At 59.4% G+C, this 17076-nt stretch overlaps 1 protein-coding gene across 4 annotated transcripts in view; it reads right to left on the bottom strand.

Moving 5' to 3' along the window:
* Window positions 1-3306: 3306 nt before the first annotated feature.
* VPS37C (VPS37C subunit of ESCRT-I) overlaps window positions 3307-17076 on the bottom strand; it is a 28028-nt gene continuing 14258 nt past the window's right edge. For 2 of the 4 annotated variants that reach the window (XM_080815776.1, XM_080815779.1), the window contains exons 3-6: window positions 10270-10367; window positions 7150-7321; window positions 6267-6349; window positions 3307-5657 (exon numbers count right to left, since the gene is read on the bottom strand). In XM_080815776.1, the coding sequence (XP_080671902.1) occupies window positions 4935-5657; window positions 6267-6349; window positions 7150-7321; window positions 10270-10362 (1071 nt within the window). In that variant the 5' untranslated portion in view covers window positions 10363-10367 and the 3' untranslated portion in view covers window positions 3307-4934. Of the gene's footprint in view, window positions 5658-6266; window positions 6350-7149; window positions 7322-7729; window positions 7816-10269; window positions 10368-17076 lie in introns of all 4 variants that reach the window. The other 2 variants (XM_080815778.1, XM_080815777.1) reach the window with 2 other exon arrangements.

Below are 17076 nucleotides of genomic sequence, written 5' to 3'. Positions count from 1 at the left end.
CTGCCAAGCCCAAGGGTGCCGTGCCAGCCCAGGGCCTGGAGAGGGCACCTCGTAAATCCCAGCCCAGGTGGGGTTTTGTTTCACACAGCAGTTTAAAATTCAAAGCTAAAGAGGTTTCAGCCCATCACAGCTAACTTCTAAGCTGAGAGTCAGAGACCGGGGCTGGACGTTTCTGGAAGTTAAATCATTCACTCCCTCAACGGAAGCAGTCTCTGCTGGTCAGAGCGTCCAGACACACACGACAGCCCGAGGTGCCCGGGTTTCCTTAGCGAGGAGAGGAGAACGAGCAAGAGGGATACATCTCTCTGGGGGCTTGAAGATCTAGAACAGACTGAGGCCGGGCCAGGCCCCACTAAGCCCCCGGGCACCAGTCCTAGGGAGGCATCTTGGGTCTGGGGCTTCCTCCACACACTCTGCCACTGTTTCCACCGGGAGCAACCGCTCTTCACAGCCCGAGTCACAGAAGCCAACATGGGAAGTTACTAGAAGGATGTGGGGGAGAATCAGGGGATCCGGGGGCACAATATTGCCCAAAGGTTCTGGTCAGCCCTCCGCCCACACCTTCCAACCAGGTCTCAGGTCTGCCCTGACCATGCTAGGGATCCAGAAACAGGGGCACCCGTTCACCTTCCTACACTTCGCAGGGGTGAGGGGTTCCTCAAAAGGGAACTAAGAAGTGGCTTTTAGGGAGAGTTGTCAGGGAGCAAGAATTCTGGTCCCCTCAGAGGTCCTTCGAGCTGGACTGAGAATCACGGTGATGTGAGACAGAGTCACAGGAGAAAACCGAATTTAGTAGGAGCGCGGATGGGGAATCCACACAGACACGGAAACTGCAAAGACAGGCCGAATGAGGTCTGTGCGTCGTTTTTGAACAAAGGAGAAGGGGTAGGGCTGTGGGACTGCAAAGGAAAGGAATGTTCCTCACGGGACCATAAGAAGACCAGATGTTTGGTAATTAGATGTTTGCCCTGCCGCACAGATGGGCCACTCAGATAAAATTTATCTCTGGCAATAACACTTATTCTGGAAAGACCTCCAATTTAGATTCTTCTATGCAGTTAAAGGAGGGGCAACAGTTTCTCATGAGCCCTCAGACTCTTGTTTGCCCTCTGCTCAGACGAGCCGGCCAGCCAAGCGGCCCATCTTGGCAAGGCACAACCTCGGTTCCTACAGGGCAGACGCCCAACATCGCCTACCAGCACCTTTCTCCATAAAAGCTCTCTGCTCTCCAGCTCGGTCACCGTGCACGGTCTCAACACAACCATGACCTACTTAACTCCCCCTCCCAAAAAGGAGCTGCGCTGGGGTGTAAGTCCCTTTAGAAAACTGTTTTCCAAGCCGTGGCAGGCCTGGGTGGGGCACCCCACAAAGATGCGTTTGGTTAACAGTTGAGTAAGAACCGTCTCGGCCTTGGAGTTGCCTTTGGTCAGGCTCAGGCCTTGGCGGGAAGACTCAGCCCAGAGGCCCCGGGAGGGGGCTGCTCCCCCAGCGAGCCACTCACAGGCTGCCTCCCTCCCTGCAGAGGAGGCTGTGCTGGGGCCTGGGCCCCCTCAGGTCCACCCTCTTGCCTTCCAGCAGAGCGGGGGCCGGCCGCCCCTGAGCCGGAGATGGTAGAGCTCACTGTGTGCCCCCCCACGCTGGCCCGTTTGCCTGCATTACGTGACCTGCCCGACCGTCAGGGGCATGTGAGCGTGCAGCCTGATTTAGGCGCATTCTCCTGCTGAGTTAAGGAGACCGAGGACCCAGAGGGGAAGCTCGCTCTGAGTAACCAGGGACAAGCCTAGCTTTGAAGTCGTCATGCTGCTCGGATCTGGAAATCCTGAATGGGACCAACATGACAGCCAAAGGGACATCTCCAGCGGCCTCACCCCAGCTAACTTGGCAAAGTGTCCTTCCCACTAAGCTAGGAACGTGAACTTGGCGCTTGGGGCACGTCCTTGGGCAGCTGGCTCCACAGCAAGGGGCCCACTGCGGTCTGGGGGAAGGTGCCCAGTGACCTCATGTGGCAGATGCAAGGCAGGGAGAGGTATGGGGAGGGCCTGGGGAGAGGGGAGAGCAAGGCGCAGCAGGGGTGCCCATGCACGGGTGACCAGCCAAAGCCCTCTCCATCAAGCCCTCTCGGAGAAAGTGCTTCTTCTCACCAGCCCCTCCGTGCCCCCTGCCCCGCTGCCATCACTCTGTGACCGGAGGCGAAGCCAGGGACTAGTCTGTGTTGCCGGAGTGCGATTTTTCAGCTTCCTCCGACAAAGCCAAACCGGCTTCTAACTCTCCCTGGTGTCCTGTTTCCTTAACCCAGACGCATGCCAGGGGCCACCAGAGTTCAGGAGGGGGCACAAGGCGGTAAAAATGTGACTAAAGCCCAGGGATTCTCAACACGGGCTTAGATTCCGCAAGCTTTCTTCAGGGCCGTGGCCTCTTCTGACACCACAAAGGCCTGGCGGGGTGGTGGAGCAGGTGGGACAGCCACAGGGGCCGGACCCGCCCCCACCCCAGGCTGTGCGACCGGGTCCCTGACCCCGCAATCCTGCCGTCTCCTCCCTGCTTAAAGCTGGGGATCAAAAGGCTATGGAAAGGCCCCAGTGAGATGCTGCATGCACGTCGGCGATCCCCTCACATGTTCAGTACTGGCAGTCCACAGGCAGCCTGTCCCTGTCACCTTGCCAGGGAGGAATGGCAGAAGGGCTGGCTGGAGGGTCCATCAGAAGCCCCGTCTCCCGACAGCCCCAAAGCTGCCCTTCCCGCCGAAAGCAGAAGACGCCCTCCCAAACCTCATGGTAGAACCAGCTGAGCTCAGGGTGGGCTGGGGAGGGGGCAGGTTGGGCAGCGGCCATAGAGCACTTGGCTCACACCCGGCTTCGTGGCCCACTGCCCCTCTCTGGCCCTTTAGACCGGCTGACGGCAGGTGGCAGGAATGCAGCGCCGCCCCAGCTAGGCTGGGCCCCGCACGCCCCCTGGTGGCGGCCTGGGGCCTGGCAGGGCCCAAGCTTGGCCCAGGAAGAGGCAAATCCGCAGGGCGGGGGGGGGGGGGGGGGGGGGGGGCTAAGATGGAAAACCAAAGTGTGGGAGAAGAAAGGAAAAGGCCACGGAGAGCCCCGCCCCGGGGCAGAGGGGTAGGGCCGGCAGCCACTCAAGAGAGGATATCCAGGTAGATGAGGCTTTGTAGACATGACCGAAGAGGCCTTTCAGCAGAGCCTGATCCTGACTCCCACCACCCCCCACCAGCACCCACTCCGGTCCCCCAACCCTCCCCCACCCCAGCAGCCACAGCTGCACTTCGCAAGCCCACCGGAGCGGCCACACCATGTGTAACTCATCAAAGTTTATTATGGCAATGAATTCTACAAACACCAGCGATCGTTCACCCGGTCTGGAAGATCTCGAACCAGCAGAGTCCATTAGTGATTTCTCTTTATAAATAACTTACGAGAAGCAAGCACAATTGGCAAGCAACCGAGGGCGCGGGCGGAGCGTGTCCTGGAGGACGCCCGCTGATGGCTCGAGGCCGGGGGCAGGGCCAGGGGCAGGCACCAGAAGGTCGAGTTTCCCCGCAGGCCCCCAGCACCCCGGGCCCGCCAGACGCTGGGTCCTCAAGTAGTGGACATTGCAAGGCACGTGTGACTTCCTAGCTGATAGCAGCTCCGGAGTCTGCCCTTGAGACCCGGTTCATATCCGGAACAATCAAGTTAATGCTTCGTTCATCACATCCCTTTGGTCTACTGCCTTCATTATTACTGAACGTGCTTAAAACCCCCAGCTGCCGGGGGCCGCGAGTGGCACGGAGTCACAGTCCCTGCCCTGTACATTCCGAAGACAAGAGAAAAGCCAAGAAACGGACTCCGTCCGACAGAGCGATGATGTCTGAGAAAGCACCAGGTGGGAAGTCACTGTTGGGCGTCCTCTGATGTCTGTCTGAGGAGGGGTGCTGGGGCAGGGGGAGCGATGCCAGGGAGCCAGAGGATGGAGATGAATGGGGGCAGGGGGGGAGATGGGGGGCTGCTGTGGATGAGATTCAAGGCACTAGAGGAGTGGATGGCTGGGAGGCAGGGAATCCCAGGAGTCAACCCGAAGTGGAGGGCCCCAGAGAAGAGGGTGACCGGGAGGTGACCCGACCCTCCATTCCTAAATGAGTCCGGCATGACCACTATCTCCTGGGCCAGAGCTGCTCCCTCCCATCCAGGCAAGGCGACCCCTTGGATTCTCCAACCAGTGCGAGCAAGGTCTGGGGTCCGCCTTCACAATCCCCAGCGTTCTCGCTGCCCTGGCTCCACCGCCACCGTTCAGACGAGCTCACAGGACACGCTTCTCTGACACGGGCCTAGCAGAGTTCAATTATGGCTTTATGGGACTTAAAAGTCAGCAAGTCCTCTTCCTAACTGCACTCTCCCCCAATCCAACCCCAAACATGGTCCGTGGGGCAGGCCATCCTTGAAAGGACCAGTAGACACAGAGTGGCATCCCAGGCCGTGGGCACCGGGCTGAACCTGCCAAATCCCAGGAGAGAGGGAGGGGGCGAGCAGGGGCCAGAGACCAGCCCCCGCCTCACTGAGATCACCGCATTTGGTTCCAGTGTCCGCAAGCGCAGGCACAAGTATGTGTCCTCAAACACGTGCTCCTACTCGCTCACACGGACACTCAAGAAGAGGTACCGAACTCCCCGCCCGGCTAGCACCAGAAGACCTAAGCCAGTCACTAAAAGGAGGCGCTCCCTTCCCCCAACCCCTGCCCCCCGCCCTGGGAGGCCAGGGCACCGGGGCAGCCGAGCCAGTCACACTGCCTGATGTTTTCCAGGCCTTCACGCTCCCAACCAGGTCCCCCCAAGGCCCCCGTGTGCTGACACAAGTCCTCTTCCAATTTAACCTCGAATCTCAGTGGCGGGTGGGCCGAAGGCTGTGGGACGGGTCAGAGGAGAGAAGGGCCAAGGGCCAGAATGCTGTCTAATACCCAGGCCAGGTAGGACCCTGAGGTGGTGGAAACCCATAGGGAGGTGCAGGCCCAGGGGGGTAGGGTGGCTGAGGGGGGCCTGAGGGCTGGGGCTGACCTGGGAAGCTCGGGAGCGGGGGCTGCGTTGGGTAGGGAGGTCTTCCTCCTGGTGAGAGGTAGGGGGCCTGTTGAGGATAACCAGGACTGGGGGCCCGGCTCCCTGCCAAGGGGTACCCGGGGCCAGAGGCAGCAGTGGGGGCCACGGGATAGCCTGGCCGGGGAGGTGTGCTCCGCTGTGGGGACCAGGAGTAGCCCGCGGCACCCCGGGGTCCCGGGTGGGCTGCCGGGTAAGGGGGACCCAAAGGCCCCCCGTAGGGAAAGGAGGGCTGGGACACCACAGGGAAGGGGGCTGGCTGGAGCGGGCCCTGGGCGGTGGGGCCCGTGGGAATGCCAGGGGACGGGCTGTAGGGCAAAGGGTAAGGAGGCACTACTGAAGGTGGCGGGGACGGCTCTTTGGCCACAGGGGGTGTTGCCGGAGGGGCCGGGCGAGGCGGGGGCGGCGGGCGTGGAGGAGGGGCGTCACCAGCCGGCTCCTGGGAAACTCTGGGCTTCCTCATCACATCCTGGAGCTTCTCCACGCGCACCCTTCGCAGATGGGACAGCATCCTCATGGAGGAAAAGTTCTCCAAAAATGTTTCCAAGGGCACCTCGCCCTCCAGGAACTTCTCGGCCATGGCCTAGAAGATAGAAGGTCTGGTGACAATAGGGGACTGCCTGGGATCCGGGCTGCCCGTGCTCAGCCCTCCCCCTCAGCCCGCTGCAGGGGCTCCCCTGCCTTCTCTGGTCCCCACCGGGGACTTTCTCCTTATGTCCCTTCTCACCGCTGACACGTTCTACCTGCACTCGCTGGGGTCTTCCGTCTCCCTCACCAGAACGGCCACTCCTGGAGGACAGGGGCTGTGCTGGCCACTGCTGTCCCCCACCCCGGCACCGTGCCAGGCTCACGGCGGCTCCCACATGTCCGAATAAATGGACGAACACTAGCTCCTCGGCTGCTCGTGCAGGGGGGCCCCGCACTGGAAGGCCCTGGCGGCTTCTTCCACCCAGAGCGCGGAGAACTGGAGGGAGCCCGTCCACCCGCAGACTGAAGACATGGCCAGAGGGAGGCAGCCGGGGCGGGGCTGGGGGCCGAGAGGGCCTCCCCCGGACTAATGGTGTCACCCACCTCTGCCATCGGCTAACTCCCCTCGTCCCAGCTCGGCAGACATCCAGGGCTCCTTCCAAAGGGCTCCCGCTCCAGGGCCTGACCCCACCCACGGAAGAAGGCGCAACCACGGCTGCCTTACCTCAGACTCTTCTTCGATCTTCATGCCTTCGATCTGCAGGAGGTCTAACAAGGTCTCTGGCTGCAGCGCCGAAGAAAATTTCTCTGGAAGGGAGGCAGAAAGATCGACATCCTACAAGCGCCTTTCGATTCCACGTTAGGGGCTGAGCTTCCGGCAAAGGCCCTCGGAGCGTCCTCTGTGTGCTCAGAGGCCGAGCCATGGCTCCAGGGGGGTCTGGTGCGGAGCCCCGTGGAGCCCAGTTCTCTGAGGTCACCTTCCTGAGCAGAGAGGGGCTCTCTCTCTCTCTCTCTCTCTCCCCCAGACCTCGGCCAGCCAGCCTTCCCAATGCCAGCAGGATGAAGGACTCGCGCGTCCGAGCCCACCAAGCAGCCCCAACCCTGTGCTGCCGCGCAGCGGGGGAGGCGAGGCTCCCGCACTGTCTCTTCGGGGCAGAGACCACGACAGCGCTCCCCGCTGCCGCCCCCAGCACTTCACAGACAGCAGGTCCCAGGACACAGAGAGCCCAGGCAGCGCCTCAGGGCACAGAGGCCGAGCTGGCGGTGTCGCCCAGCGACAGCACGGGAGGCAGGCTCACGCCGCCAATCCCAAATCTAGCCCCGGAAGCCTGGCCTCGTTCCTCTCTCTGAGCCTCATTCTTCTCATCTATGAACCGAGAAAAACAGGACCCTCCCTTCCGGGCTGTTGCGAAAAAACGAACGTAAAGCACTCAGCACGGGGCCAGCACGGGCTCTCCCTCACGGCTGGTGGCCCTCTCCTGTCCCCGGGAAGGGAGAGGGAACCCATCCTTCCGCACCATTCCGGGAGCTCTTCCCAGGCCAACCTCGAACGGGGCCCCCAAGTTAACAGAGGAGCGCCCCAGACCAGACTCCCAGGCCGCCCCTACCCAGCTTCGCCTTCTGCTCCTGACACCGCTCCACGAGCTTCCGGAGCTCCTGGTACTTGTCCGAGAGGTTGGAGCGGCTGATCTCCAGGGGGCCTTGGAACTCCAGGTTCCGCTCCGCCAGGCTCCGGTTGGTGGCCAGTGCCATCTCCCGCTCCAGCTGCAGGTCCTGGACCTGGAAGAACAGGACACTGACCGTGAGAACCGTCACCACTGTCACCCCCACCCCACGCAGCAGGCTACACCCAGGGCCTCTGGGACTCATTGACCCCGATGGGAGAAGAGGGTAATACCCGCAACTAGGGCCCGAGGGACCTGGGTTCAAACCCTGAGCCACACGCTCTGAGCCGGGCGACTCACTGAACCCCTAACCCAACACCCCAGGCCATGGACACGGCCGGGACGCGGCTGAAGGTCAGCAGCTTGCCCAAGGTCACGGGAGGAGGAGTCAGGCCCACCGCAGCCCTGCAGAGCTCCAGCAAGCCGGGGGACCACTAATGTGAACGACTCAGAGGCTTTCCAGGAAGGAAGGGACCAAAATCCCAAACTACTTATCCCCGAGATTCTGAGGCGAGAGGCCTACTCTGACGTGCACTGAGATGGCCTGAGTCAGAGCACAACGCTGAGTCCGGGGAGACTTGTCCTTGCTTCGTAGGCCACACGTAGGTCCTGCAGAGAAGCTGCGCAGGTGAGCTAACAGCAGGGCCCCCAAGAACTGGAGGAGCGTCACAGCCAGCAGGAGGCCCCCACCAACACGGGCGACTTGAAGCCCGTATGCCAACCTCTGCCCCTGGCCGTGTCCCCCGAGAGCATGTCCCCAGGCAAAGCAGCACCTTCCCCTCAGTCAGGTCCCTTGCGACCATTAGCAGGTGAGGTGATAGCCCCAGGAGCCCTCCCCAGACCTGCTCCGGCCTGCAGCTCCAACCTCGTGCCCAGGAGTCGTCTACCGAGGGGGGTGGACAGTCGGACCTACCACCCCGAGACCGTGACTATGCACCACCGAGAGCCCCATGTGGCACAAGAAGAGAGCGCTCAGCGCCCAGAAGAGGCTGAGGGCACGGCCACGCACGAGCACCTGCCAGGCTAGGGCCGCCATGGTCAGCACGTGATGAAGGGACCGGCTCAGCCCCCCCACCCCCGGCCAGGGGTGTCCCCATAGCCTGCCCTCCTGCTGCTCCCTAGCCATGGAGCCTCGAGCTCCGAGCTCTGGGGCAGGCCTGGAGCCTGCTCGTCTTGCTCCATACCTCCCTCCCCTCCACAGGGCGCCTGCTGGGGCCCAGGGATCGGGGTGGGGGGGGCCCAGCGGCCCTCCTGGGTGTCCACCGTCTTCTCCCTGGGTCTCAACCAATAACTCAAGCTGTGTCACTCAGCCCTGTGTCTTGCCTTGCACATTCCTGCCTGTTCTCCCACATCCTCCCCCAGAACCCTCTCCGTCGGGGTTCACTATGACGCCCTCCACCAGTCCCTGAGGTGAGGGCAATACTTAGACAGTTCCGCTACCCCGCCCAAAAGAGCTCGCCGGCCTGCCTGGACCCCCCACCCAGTCACTGCCCTCTGTGGAGAGAGGCCCCCTACCAGCCAGCTTTCTTTTCTCCAAGCACGTCCACACCGCACACTGACCAGCTCCCCTCTCTCTGCACGGCCGCGTGGCGATGTATAAAACTGGCTTCCACACACCATGGTGGAAACCTCACCCGCGGGGATTTGCAAATCTAAGGAGCTCGCCCTACTTTGCTTCCCCTCGATCCCAGGGGTGTTCTTGCCCTCCAAGAACTCCAATCGACTGGTCGGGCTGGCTGCACGCCACAAAATTCGAGTCGCCTTCAGCCCCAGGGGTTGTCTGCGCTTAGGTTTCCGGCCATCCCGTGCTTTGGCATCAAGTCTACAGCCGCTCGGCTTGGAAGTCAATTAATTACACTTATGTCAAGGCTCACTTCGCCAAGTTACACGTCCTTCAGAGCAGGCCTTGGAATTCCCAGAACGCCATGCTCACGGCAGAGTCAAGAAACACTCGGTGCTTCATTCACGACAGACAAACGGAGGATGACGGAGTCCAGCTCGGTGCTGGCTGGGCCAGACCGTGGCCGGGTCACGGACTGAATGACCACTGAGGCAGGCTTGGGGCTCAACCAGCTCGGGCTTGGCTTCCGGTCCTCGCTGAGCGAGGCTCAAGGCAGCAGAATGTGCCACACCGAGTCCCCCGACCTGTCCTCCCAGCTTGCCCCCTACTTCATCCCTGCCCCCTACTCTACCCCCCTTCCCCCCCAGCAAAGATTGCTCACTTGGTTAGTGGGGCAGCTGGGGGCAGCCAGAGCACAAGGTAGGAAGGGGCAAGGGAACACAGCCTCACGGGGCATCCCTTACAGAAAGCAGGGAGAAGCCGGAGGGGGTGGCTTCCCTTGTGTTGAGAACACACCATGAACCCCCAGCAGAGACACACCACACCTGTTCATCAGTGAAAATAAAAATCTATTCCGAACGCTAATCCGATGAGCTTGGCATCGCTTGTGCTTATGTCTGTCCCCAGCATGAGGGGCACCAGGGCTGGCTTCCAGAGCTGGGGACAGACAGCAATTACTGAAGGCGGGACTGTGGGTATACCCAGCTCTTGGCCACATCCAGCCATCTGACCTCGCAGGGGTCACAGGGTCAAGGAGACAGGAAGGCAGGGAAGGCCTTTATGAAGCATAAAGCTCTACACACTCAGGGTTATTTTATTCCCATGGGGACTGGGATGGGCTGAGACGGTCAGGTGCCAGTGATTACAGGAAATGGGATCAAAGAGGAGATGAGCCCATACCCCAGGCCCAGGACGGCTCCTCCCAGAGATGAAGGGCCAGACAAGGCCCCTGGGGAAAGGCAGCCACAAAACAGTACTGGTACTTTCAGAAACCACCTCAGGGTCAGGCTGGAACAATAGTGGGGACTCACAGAGGGGCCCTGGACACCCCAGAACTTCTGGAAAGCCCAGAAACTGGATTCAGATCTCGGGGACTTCTCTGGCTTGGTCCAAACCGGGGGAAGGACACAGAACAGGTAGGAGAACACGGCCCCAACTCCCACTGCGCCGGTGTCCTGAAGCAGGGCCGCAGTCCCTCGGGCCCCGTGACAGCCTTGCTCTACCTCGGGGGCCTCCTGGGCAAGCCGGTTAATGGCCTCCGGGTCATTCTGCATCTCCTCCAGCTCCTCCAAGGTCTTGTCTTTCAGAGTCTCCATCTTCCCTGTGAACACAGAACGGAGGGAGAGACCACACTGCAGTTTCCCATGATGCTTCCCCTCAGCAGGAAGCCTCAGGGAGGGGCGAGGGTCCCACCAAGCACATCCCGGCCACCGGGCCATCCCCTGTCCCCGGGAGACCAAGGAGCCACTCCTTCTACCAAACCAAGAGCAGCAGGATAGGGGAAAGCCCTCGGCAGCCAGAGGCAACACCATGACTCCTTGGGGTACTAGATAAAGCTGTCCAAGGAGCACCCAGGAAAGGGCAGGAGGAGAAGCCAGGCCATCGGAGACAGAGACCAAGTTGGGTCCAGGGCCGCCTGTGGGCCCCGATGCCAGCAGGCCCTCTTGGAAGCGTCTATTTCTTTTTTTTTTTTTTAACATTTTATTTATTTATTAGATAGAGAGAGAGAGATCACAAGTAGGCAGAGAGAGAGGTGGAAGCAGGTTCCCCACTGAGCAGAGAGCCCGATGTAGGGCTCGATCCCAGGACCCTAGGATCATGACCTGAGCCGAAGGCAGAGGCTTAACCCACTGAGCCACCCAGGTGCCCCGGACGCGTCTATTTCTGCCTGAAACACACCCGGACCCTCACGCGCGGGGGCTGTGCGGCTTTAGCATCCCAGGCTCAAGGGCATCGCTGCCTGTTCTGCTTCGTGCCCCAACCCCCTGGGCTTTCCCTTGACTGTGCTCGGTGACCGCCGTCCTCTCCACACGGCAAAGAAAACCGACCGATCCCAACAGAACAGCCACTGTGACAGAAGAGCTGGTTTCAGCGGCCCTCCCCCCTCCTCTGTCACTCTGCCAAGAGGGACATCAACAGTCTGTGTGACAGACAGAGGGGTCACAGCCGAGCCCTGGGAGGGAGCCCCGGGGACGAAGGGAAAGCAGCACAGATACGCCGAGGCCACTCTTCCTTTCTGCTGACTGGATCTTCTGCCATCTTCGTCCTTATAGCCCTGATGTCGATCTTCCTCATTTACAAGAGTGATGTTCATTTTCAAAAGATTCCAGGTTCCAAAGAGACCGAGACCAGGAGGCCCCCGTCCTCCCTGGCACCGGTGCTCAGCCTGCAGGAGCCCACGCTGCCCGGCACTCTGGAATCAAGGACCAACGTGACACCTGTGTGGCCAGAGGGGACCTCCGGGTCCTAGCTTCCCCATCTGGAACGGAAGGCGATGGCCTCTCCGAGGTCATCGGAAAGAGGAAAGGAGAAACTGACCAACAGTGACAGCCTCCCGTTGGCCAACCAAGTGCTGGTTTACTTCTCTCCTGCAGGCATAGCTGTGAACGGTGCCCCCTTCTCATGCTCAAAACTAGTTTCGACAACAAATTATAAGGTCACCCCACTGAGAAAGGGCTAGCCAAACAGAGCGGCCACCACCATCTCTGATCTCCTAAAGGCTCCATGTGGTCCCCAAGCCCTAAGGCAAGGCATGGTGAATTTTGCTCACGCGGTCTCTCCTAATCGCGGGGGGAGGGGACAGGCAACTGTACCTTTACAGGTGGGCATCAGAAAGGTTAGTAAGCGGCAGAGTGAAAATCCAGACCTCCTTTCTGTCCCCATCTTACCCTGCTGCTCCAAAAACCCTTGGTCTGAAAGCTAGAGCAGGGGAACGGCCGGCTGAACAGGCCCCGGGAAGGAGAACTCTGGGGGCACACTGCTTCCCACCCTGCAGACCGAGGGAGTCCGCCAGGAACCAGACCAGCAGGGCAAAAGTGGACAAGTGGAGCAGCACTCTGGAGACAGGCCTGGTCCGAGTCCCGGCCCTGCCCTTCCTAGCCAAGGGTCTGCCTACAGCTGGGACCTCCCTGAGCCTCGGGTTCTCCATCAGCAAAATGGGCTGGCGTAAGGTTCGCAGACACTGTGCGGGCTTAGAACAAACGCTGGTGGAGGACTCCGACACCACAGAAATCACGTGTCACTACGGCCGACGGTGTGGCCCGGATCCCACGCCAATCCAGGCTCCATCACAGAACCCGGTGTCCACGGGCTCCCACAGTCGGGGCTGAGTGCAGACAGCTCAGAAGCTCAGGCCCGGGCAGCTGGCTGACCACACACACCCCGAGCGGTCGGCAGGGTGTCTATGGAGGCCCCGGCAGGTGCACTCCGACACACAGAGCACCTGTCCCCTAGCCTCCTCCCACAGTGGGTGTCACCGTCCGGGCTCGGTAAGTCCCACACAAGGAAGCAGAGCCTCAAGCGGCAGATCACACACGTTCTGGTCTCAGGACACTTTTCACCCCTAACAGTACTGAGGAAGCCGCAGAGGTTTCCCTCTTGCGGATTTTAGTATTAGTAGTGGCCGTCTTAAATACTAAAAGTGAAAAATTTTTTAAATTTATTTTGAGTGTCCCTAGCAGCTTTCACTGGACTAGCCTGGAACTGGAAACAACCCAAATGATCTCCAATTAGCCAAGAGACTTTTAAGGGGCGCTCTGGCTGTACAGTAACACGCGGCTCTCCGGTAAAAAGGGAGAAATCGATGTCTGTGACTTGAATGGATCTCAAGGGACTTTTTCTGAGTGAAAAGTCATTTATAGAACATTCTGCTTATATAACATAGGATTCTTTTTATACAACCTTCTTAAGATGAGAAGGTTTTCAAGATGGAAAACATGCTCGTGGTTGCCAGGGGGAAAAATTGTTAAAATACAAGACCACGCAAGCACCCATATGCCGGAAGCCACCAGAAGGATGACATGATCGCATTCCGTGTCCCCTCTGAAAACCACTGTATATTCATGCAGGAGACACAGTAAAAAGCAAAATAATGCCTTAGGTTATGAGAATCATTCTGATCTCACAGACAGCCTGAAAGGGTCTCAAAGAACCCTCCCCAAGGGCCCCCCAGGAACACACTTTGAGAACCGCTGGCCTCAAGGTTAGGAGAATGAACTCTGCAGCCAGACGGCCTGGGTCTGAATCCCTCCCTGTCATTTATTGTTTGACCTCTTCGTGCCTGGGTTCCTCTGTCAGAACCGCCGTGGCTGGAAGGCAGCGAGCACCGAGTAAGTACCTGCATCACAAGGACCCTCGCCACCAGCTTATGTGGCGAGTACTGCCACCGTGACCTGACCTCGCGGAGGCCTGGACAGGGGAAGTCCCTTGCCCGAGGTCATGCAGCTGGGCAGTGGCAGGGCCCTCCCCGTGGGGGCTTCGCACCATGCCCCTCGAAATTGCCAGAGTCCCGAGTCCTCCTCCAGACCCAGAACTCTCCAGGACTCCTTGTGTGACTTTTAACTAAGTTTTCATTTTAACTAAGCTACCCAGGGCCAAACTCATGTGGCATCTGTGGCCTTTCCTTCCCCTTTGTCCAGCACTCTGACAGAGGAAAAGCGAAGACGGCGGAGAGGAAGGGGTCCGTCGAGCAGTCCGTGCAGAGGAAGGATGCAAAGGCAGGGCTCGATCCCGTGTTGTCTCTCCGGAGCGACCTCTGTCGGGACCCTGGACACACGTCCCTCGGGTGCTTGTGCCTTGCCTCGTGTAGGCAGAGTGTGACCGGGCATGGGATGGAACTGAAGCTCCAGATTTGCAACCCCATAGCAGGGGGCCAGGCAAGGCAGTGTAGACACCGCAGCGTCAGACCAACCAGCAGAACGTCGAGGCTACAGCTCCTGAGAAGACACCCCAAGCTCTGGCCAGTTCCGTGGGGAGCTCCGTAGAGAGCACGCCTGCGACACTGTGAGGCTTCTATAGGCCAGGAGACCCACGCTCCCCAGGACCCAAGTCAGGGGAAGTCCAAGGGGAGGGTCTGTACTGGGCTTGAGGCCCAGGGGGCACTGGGGGCACTGGGGGCACTGGGAGCTGCCTGACCAGAAGGCAGTGACGCAGAACCCACCCTTCAGCCAACCGAGAAGACTGGCTTCCTTGACAGGCTCATCCTTCCCCAGCCACTTTCTTTCTCTTTCCCCCCAGAAAAGGGAAATACTTTCATTAGAGGAAAGTCACCAGAACAAAAACTTTGTAAAACATTCAAGCATTCTGTACCACTCTGAACTATTTCCTCACTGGGGCTTCCCGAGGCTGTCACTGGCATCTCTGTGAGCCAGCGTGTGTGTCCATCCTGGGACCAGCAGGGCGGGTGCATGTGCGCGTGCAATGGACGTCTGTGGAAGCAAGTCCCCTCCCCAGGTCACACGAAGAGGGGCCCAATGTCACTAGAACTGGCGTGGGGCTGCCGCTGCTTTCACGAGGGGTGGGATGGCAACAGCACCAAGCATGTAACTTAAAAGCAAAGCTTGGCAGTAAGTGACTGCAGACATTTAGCTAGAAAGGGGACTTCGCTGGGTTAAAGAATGGTGGCCAATCAAGAAATGAGAGATAATTCTGGGGCACACTGAAGTGTGAAGCCCCTCCACCCACCACCCCAAATGACAGTCTTCCTCTCCAGTCTAAAGCCCCACGCCTGGTTCTGTTTGATGACCTTGAAATCCCAGAGACACGAAAACCCTGGAACTTCCAGCTTATGATCCGAATAATCACTGTCTTTCAGCCGGCGAGAATTCTTCCCAAAGTGGCAACAGATGAAGCACACAGCTCTCCTCCTGAGATCTTCCTCTCCCACCACACGTCCCTGGTCGGGGAATCCCATCCCCAGCGGCATGCTCCGAGCTGAGGTCACCCCTGCTTGCACTTGGAAGATCAAAGGGATGGGAGAATGTTCTAGCTCCTGTCTGTGATGACTCTCTCTGCCACTCCCTGACTGGGAAAAGATGACTGCCCCCACATGCAGAAAAGAAACATCTCCTGTGATAATCCCCATTCACAGCAGACTTCACAACAGGCCACACACAGTTTAAATGCCTGGAGAACTTCAGGTCTGAAACACCTCCATTTCACCATAGGTCAATCCCCGTTAGCTGGAACTCCCAAGGGCAGCCTGGGTCTTCTGGCATCCCAGAGGCGACAGGAAGTGAGCCTCGGCACACGGCAAGCAGGAGCAGCCGCAGCGGCACAGGGGCCACGGCACTTCCAACTCCACCTTCTCTGGTCCCTAACTCAACATCCCGACATCCCTCCCGCTTCTACCATGCCCATTCCACAGGTGGTGACACTGAGGCCAAGTGGCATATAGCTTGCCTGTGCTCACAGAAGAAGGGACACCTGGCCTGGGAGCCTGACCCTGGCCTGCTGCTCCTTCCACCAGGCTCCCCACCTCCCCTGTGCCCGGGCCTCCTCACACCACCTCAAGGTCACAGCAGGCACGTGTAAGAGCCACGCATCCCCACTTCTTCCAGAAGAAGCTGTGTGCTCGGGAGTCCACACCCAAATGTGCCACACATTGCTTTCAGGGACTGGACTTTCCTTACCTGTGAAATGGGTATAAACAGTCCCTGCCAGTCACATGGCTCCTTTCTTCTGAGATCAAAGCCCTTTGCAAACCCCCCCATTAATTTATATAATTGCTCCAGGAACTAAAGCAAACAGAAGGCTTAATTACCTCTATCTCAGAGATGAAATGAAACCCAGAAACAAATAATAAGGGTATTGCCCAAGGTCCTGTAAGCTGCTGGGGTCAGACCACTGGAGGTCCAAGTCCCCTTCCGTGTTTTAACAGCATGGGTGTCTTTGCCCCACCGGCTCTGCCCATCGCAGGAGAGCCATGAAGACAGTTTATTTACAAGGTTGTCCAAACTGCAGAGCTTCCAATCCCGCGCAAGCCCACTGATCACCCAGGTCCATCTTTGGTCCCTGCCTACAGGACGGAGGTGGCTCACATCCTCACCCTCTGACAACAGTTCCGGGCCTGGGCTTTACTGGGGCATCGCCCAACCCTGGAAGTGACCGATGTCTTTCCTTCCAAAGTCACAGAAACCTCTCCTGATCCTCAGGGACTCCCAGTGAGGCTGAACGCAGCACACCCCTCCCTGAGTTTGTAATTCAGAAAAGGAGGGAGAGCACAGGACACTCTGCCCGAGGCCCACAGAGCAGGCACCCCTGAAGCCTGGGCACCCGCTGCCAGCAGTGTCCGCCTCCCAGTCACCCGATGTGCCAGAAAAATCCAAACCAGCACTTCTCAAAATGGCCACAACTGCCAGGGATGTCACCATACAGAGAACTGAGACATGACTGAGAAGTTACCTGGGGACCCACGGCCCAGGGGCTCTGTCTCTGGAGGGATTGACAAGTACAGTGACCAGGCCCCTCAGCACCCCAGGCCCTGACTTGGACCCCCTTCTGCTCACCCATGTGCCCAGGAGGATGCTGCGTACTTCTCAGGTGCTGTCTGGAAACCGCTGCTTGGGGAAGGGGACAGGAGAGAAGACAACAAGCCCCTTGGAGGCAGGGAGATCGTCTTGGTCCCCTCTGTCCTCCCAGTACCTGGCCCAGCCTCTGGCACGCTGACAGCTCAAAGCAGTGCTTGCAGGAAGATGGACCGAGGCAAGGAGGGACCGAGGCGGGAAGGGAGACCAAGGCAGGGAGGGAGAAAACAGGTCCGTCGGCTGGCAGACCGGTCAGGCGCAGCGCGAGGCCGCAGGAACAGGGCTCCTCCCCCTTCTTCACGCCGTCCTCCATTTCTCCATGCCTTCCCGGAGCCTTACTGCATGCCAAGAAGTGCACCAGACCCCATCAAAGCAGGCAGGATGCAGGCGGGCGGAGGGCTGTGAATAAACGCCAAGTTCTCACGGCGCGCCAGGCACAAGCCGAACATGTAAACACTGATGCTAAGTCCCCCAACTCAATTCCGTGCTAAACTCCAAAAACATCAC

Source organism: Martes martes (assembly GCF_963455335.1).
Source record: "Martes martes genome assembly, chromosome: 10".
In the NCBI taxonomy this organism is placed as follows: domain Eukaryota; kingdom Metazoa; phylum Chordata; class Mammalia; order Carnivora; family Mustelidae; genus Martes; species Martes martes.
This window is presented reverse-complemented; position numbering and strand designations above follow the sequence as displayed.